The following is a 5,739-nucleotide window of genomic DNA, read 5'->3' as shown; positions in this document are numbered from 1 at the left end:
ACGGAAAGACTGACTTAGATTACCAAGGAAATTCAAAGTGCTGAATTTGTGTAGAATTTTTCGATGTGGTGAGCCAGTGAATAGTGTCTAGTACCGAAGGCTTTTGATGTGGATTGTGGGTCGTGACTTGCAATTTCGTAGCAGCCGGCCAGTCGCACGTGAAATCGCGATGACAAAGATTACAGGCCTGAGCATGTTTGCAGTACTTGCACAGATTTACAAAACATGATGAGTGACACTCCTACAAAATGTTTCCACAGGGTTGAGGAGAGTGGACATCGAGCCCAGGATCTCCGCTCACGCGCTCAGCCCGCAATGGATGCTCTTGCTGCTGCATTGAGCGAACCAACCTTAGGTCAGCAGCAGAACTTATCGGCAAGCTGAATTCCAGGGGTAGGTTGGCTTCGAGTTCCCTGGACTCCGGTGGGAGGCTGTACGATTGCGGACGGGCTGTCTGGCCAAGAGCTTCCGTGCCTGTTGGGGTAAAATCAATTTTTGCAAGGCATTTTGCCGACATTACGACCCTGGCGTCTGCCTGATGGGGGTTATTGAGTGGAGCTTCACTCTCTGCTTGGTCCTCACGCGCCTACGCTGACAAGACTGACTTTCCCACGCGCATACTTTTGACCCCAGCACCTACATAGAGCCCTTGTTACTAGACACAAGCCATTGCGTCAAAGGTGCGAACACATGTGTGCAAAGCCGTCACTCAAAGACTGCTGGACATCGTGAATTGTATGCGGGTTCACTGATGCATGCAGAGGAAGATAAGGTTTGGGAATACTTGCATCTCCGCAATCCCAATGGACGCCAGTGTCGGTGGCTACAAGCCGATCGATTATCCAGGAGATTTTACTACTTGAACACTCTCCAACACTTCTATGATTGATCGGCTTTTTTTTTGTTAAGCTGAGCAGTATCTTGAAGCATCAAATTACGGGGCAAATGTGGATGGTCTTCTTCGCCACAGTGAGTTTAGTCACGACACATTCCTATTTAGCTTTCGATGAATACGCCAGCATTCCTGCAGTTGCCCGAAGGGCCAGAGTACCCTTTAGTTCGAGTATATATAAGGCTCCTCTTTCTTTAACTTTTAATGCCTTATGAGCCTTTAGCTGACCAAAAAAAGCTCGCGGCCAATTGTGGGTGTAGTTCGTTACACTACTGGACATCGACCGGCGTACGAAATGGAGATAGTCATTTAATTTTAAAGGGGAAGGCGTTTTCCCATGTGGTCTGTCAAAGTTCACACAACTAACTGGACGTCCAGCTGGCTGCCGCCAAGCTTCTGACTTTTGGTTTAGCTTTGCCAGTATATCCTCATGTGAGGAGTCGATAACAGTACGTCCGAGAAAAGGGGAGGCTGTCCTTTAAATATAAAATTACTGGCATTTGTTTTGGGCCTCCTCATGGAGAGCCAAATTTGGACACTTTGCTATACTCAGATGCAGCGTTGAGATATGACCGAGCGAACCAGGCGGAAGAAACAATTATTCAGTGCGCTGCAGAGAGCAGCACTATAAAGCGTTCTTTTCTCAATAGTAAGTTTATATTGAAGTAAACAATGAAGTGGAGTAAGGGGCATCACATACACTTGTCTCGACTCTCCTTACCGACGTCCGCTTCCAGCCATCCCGCCTGCTGGGTGGTTGTCTTTGTTAAAAGTATTTCACAAATATTTGAGCCCTACGGCTGTTTTCGACGTTTCAAACGATGTGTTATCCTGCTCAAAAACACTCTGTAGAATGTTCTTGCAGTACCCTGTTAACAAAGAAATGTGCGACTGCGACCAAATCCCGACTACCGAGTGAAATGCAAACTAATGGATTGAACCGCACTTAGACTATTCTGCTAACACTCCTCATATTTTGCAAACATCATGTAATTTCACGTATAAGAATTAGCTCTCAAAGAAACTGAGGTCCAGTGATCAGCATGCTACGAAATGTGAGGCGGGGCTGAACATAAGTTTGTTCATTATTCCGCATTGACCTTCAACAGTTAATGGAAGCCATGGTATGAGCATTTTTATTTTTATAGGAAGAACAGGCTAGTGGGCGGCAGTGGACTTCGCCATATTGGGCATCTAAGCTGCTCTGCTGTAGAGCCAACGCCTGGCAATGCGATCTTCCATCACTTCTCATAAATCGTATTTCTTGAAATCGATTTCTCGATAACTTGGTAAATTTCACTACTTTTTGTGTGAACAATGGCGTCAGGCGTCCACGCTGGCCGCAGACTGCGCACCTTGATGGAGAAGGAGTTTCTGCTTATCCCAGGAGCGTTCAATGGTATATCTGCCCGCCTTGCAGCACAACAAGGCTTTAGGGCGCTCTACCTCTCAGGTCAGCATTTGAATGCTAAAGACCTTACAAGCTATACAAAGAAGAATGGGAAAAGGTTTCAGAAATGTGTTGTGTATGGTTGTTTAGTGATCAAGTATCAACTCACAAAGTGTAGTGCTGTCTCCTTGTCATTTTGTGCTGCTCTACTGTGGATGCTTTTTACTAAAAAACTCATGATTGGCAGGAAGGACTTAAACCATTCAAATACATACCTAAAAACGAGCACACAAGAAAAGAGCTAACATTTTAATTGCTCTGTCCGGGCCCTCTTCGTCTCATTGCCTTTTCTCTCAATTTAACTTGCTGCAGTGCACATACTTCTGTTACCCTGTGCATTATTTGCCACTTCTCCATATATATTGTGAGTGTGAGTAAGGGGTTTATAGCGCTTTCCTCATAATATGATAGAAACCCTGGGTCGTACATACTAGTTGCTGCAATAAGCAACTGTGCTTCATCTTAAGACTGAGAAGGTATCATAAGAATGGAAATCACAAGATATGTAGATATCCTCTAGCTTTAATACAAGGAAAGCAAATCGAAACAGCGATGTAGCGTGCGTGGATTTTTCCCCATTACCTTCAAGGGTTTATTGCATCTCTGTGACACTTTATGTTAAAGGGAAATCTAGGTGAAGAGTTAGTTTCTAAGAATGACCTTGTGCATTTCTTTGAGAAGACTGCAATGTTCGTAGATCCGTGAAGCAACACACACCGAATCCTAGGCTTGGAAATTTCGCATTGCCCTGTATATGTGTAATGCGTAGTGGTCATGACCTGGGATTTATTATGGCTTTTGTACATTTAATTTCAGGAGCTGCTCTGAGTGCTTCCCAAGGTTTGCCAGATATTGGATTAGTCCCATCAGAAGATTTCTGCCGAACAATCCACGAAATGAATCAAGTAACTTCTCTTCCTATCCTAGCAGGTCAGGCAGTAAATATGAAGATTACATTCTTCTTCAGGTTTTATCTACTGTCACAATGATTAGTTATAAGGCAAGCTTGTTGCCACATGACTCTTTTGTAGCTTTTTCGCTTGCTTATTGTTGTGCTAGTTCTTGCGTTTTGGGATGCCAGATGCAGACACGGGCTTCGGTGGAACAGAAAAAATAAGAAAAGTGGTCTTCGACTTCCACTTTGCTGGTGCAGCGGGGCTGCACATCGAAGATCAGCAAATGCCTAAAAGGTATTGAAAGTAGCAAAAGTCGTGCGCCCTGTTGTTCCACCCTTATCAAAGGTCTTACCTCTGAGTTTTGTATTGAGCGCATGACTGCTGTCAAGGAAAGCTGTTTCTTTAGGTGTTGAGGTTTATTTTGGCCAACAATTTGCGTCGATTTCCGTTTCCCTAGCTGCGTATTATTTTTGTCGTCTAATTTGCTAAATTGTGCTATAAGGGGGCTACCTGGGGCAAGATGTATCGGAAACAATCGTTTGGGCTTTTTGATGCCTACATTCTTTTTCGTCTACATGTGACCATCATTGCATCCCGCACGAGCTGAGAGGGCCGCTTAATCACTGATTTGTGACTCCGTCTTGCGTTAAAATTCTGTACCAATCGAAATGAATACGGATAGATTAATCATACCCGTCAACAGCTGTTTGCCCACCGCCTATATATCTGTATGCAGTCCCAAGTTTCTTATGTTTTCAGGTGTGGCCATCTTTCTGGCAAAACACTCATATCAGTTGATGAAATGAAAAGGAAAATTGAAGCCGCAAAAAAAGCAGCCGAAGATTTTACCAGCGGAGATTTTATTATTTGTGCTAGAACGGATGCATTTGCTGTAGAAGGTGAATACCTAGCAGTCCCCTGTTTAACGCATGATTAGTGTGCAGTCTACATAGTGCATTTTCACTCTGTAGAGAAGTTTCAGTGCAATGCTAGCTTTTCTGTTGTTTCATTTGCACTTTTGATGGCTTAGAAAACTTCATCTGCAAGTTCCGCATTTTACTTCTGCACATCCATGGGAATGCCTTTCGTCTATTTGTTTGCTTCGTTCCATTCGTCGTGGGGGTTTTACACTGACATTGATTACTTCTAGCAAGAAATGGTATCCGTTCCTCTGCTGACGTAATCTTAGGCTTGGAGGGAGCAATCGGCCGCGCTTGTCGCTATGTGGAATCCGGTGCGGATATGATCTTCCCAGAAGGACTCAACTCTTTGGTCAGCAAGACTAGTTTTTCTACTCCTCCAGTTGGCGGTTTTTTGTGTTGCTTACCTTTCTTCATGTTGCCGTTCCACTAGTTGGTCTTCCTTCTATCACCCTGTGATCAATTCCTTAGTCGTTTACCCCGTCTCGGCTCCTGAGCCCACTTTGTCTCGCTGTACCCACCTATCCATGAGCAAATCTACTTGCGCTTCTTCGTTCAAGTTATAGTGTTTGCCGCTTCTTGTTTTTCTTGTTACTTTCCTCAGTCTGCGTTTTCTTCATTTGCTACTGCCTTAAGAGACGTACTGGGCCCTGCTCCTGGAGGTGGCCCTTTCCTCTTGGCGAATATGACAGAGTTTGGTCAGACACCGATGCTAAAGGCAAACGACTTCAAGGACGCTGGCTTTCATTGCGCGATTTACCCTGTTTCCGCTCTCCGTGTCGCCATGAAGGCTATCCGGGTGCGGTGACAAGAGAAGGAATCGACATAGAAAATAAGGGTTCCACTCTAAGTTTAATTGTTTCACTACTTCCCCAAAATAAACGCAAAATTTTAAGTAATCAATATCGCTGTCAACACCAGATGTTTAGTTGGCTAATTACATGTTAGACAAAGCCAGGAGAAGGAGCAAGAAGCATGGAGGTATTTTTACGCTGTACGTACATGGAGAATTGTAAGCCTTGTGTGTGTATACACATATATGCAGAATCGTACATTTGCTGGGTTGTTTTCCAAGCGACGAAAAGGGTTTACAGGGGAGAGGGTCTAACAACTCTTACATTCACTCACGTTCAAGTAGGACTATAGCAACCTGACGCAGGCATCCAGATACATGGATATACTTCGTGTCTCTGCATGTTTTAGATAGCACATACTATTTGCTACCAGCCTTAAAATGAGACGCATGTGATTGCTTTCTGGGTACGCCTGGTGGTAGGAGATGTACAGTGAGCTCAGTACCCTTGAGACCCTTGAAGGCCAAGTTCAAAAAATGCTTTCAAGAAAGGTGATTACAAGCAGGCCACCTTCATTTACAATAATAGTAGACGCCTACCAAGGTCATTTGGGCAGCTAGCGATATGGTTGGCTGCATACACGTATACGTGTAAATATTTCCTCAGCAGGCTTGCTGATCACTCTGCTATCTGCGTTGTTGCTTGTCTTTAGGATTTATATGAGACGCTGCATTATAACCCTTCAAAAGAGTGGTATTTTCCATCTACTGCACTTAAGTCGCCTTGA

The 5,739-nt window shown here is 44.3% G+C and overlaps 1 protein-coding gene across 1 annotated transcript; it reads left to right on the top strand.

The window, feature by feature from the left end:
* Positions 1 to 2,209: 2,209 nt before the first annotated feature.
* On the top strand, positions 2,210 to 5,739 carry LOC34621542 (2-methylisocitrate lyase). Its single transcript, XM_026335517.1, has 8 exons — positions 2,210 to 2,345; positions 3,159 to 3,272; positions 3,424 to 3,532; positions 3,998 to 4,137; positions 4,428 to 4,510; positions 4,763 to 4,957; positions 5,435 to 5,503; positions 5,665 to 5,739. Exons 1-8 carry the CDS (start codon positions 2,210 to 2,212, stop codon positions 5,737 to 5,739), a joined length of 921 nt encoding a protein of 306 aa, XP_026191302.1.

This window comes from Cyclospora cayetanensis, unplaced genomic scaffold, assembly GCF_002999335.1.
Source record: "Cyclospora cayetanensis isolate NF1_C8 unplaced genomic scaffold, CcayRef3 CcayRef3_contig_70, whole genome shotgun sequence".
Classification (NCBI taxonomy): domain Eukaryota; phylum Apicomplexa; class Conoidasida; order Eucoccidiorida; family Eimeriidae; genus Cyclospora; species Cyclospora cayetanensis.
This window is presented reverse-complemented; position numbering and strand designations above follow the sequence as displayed.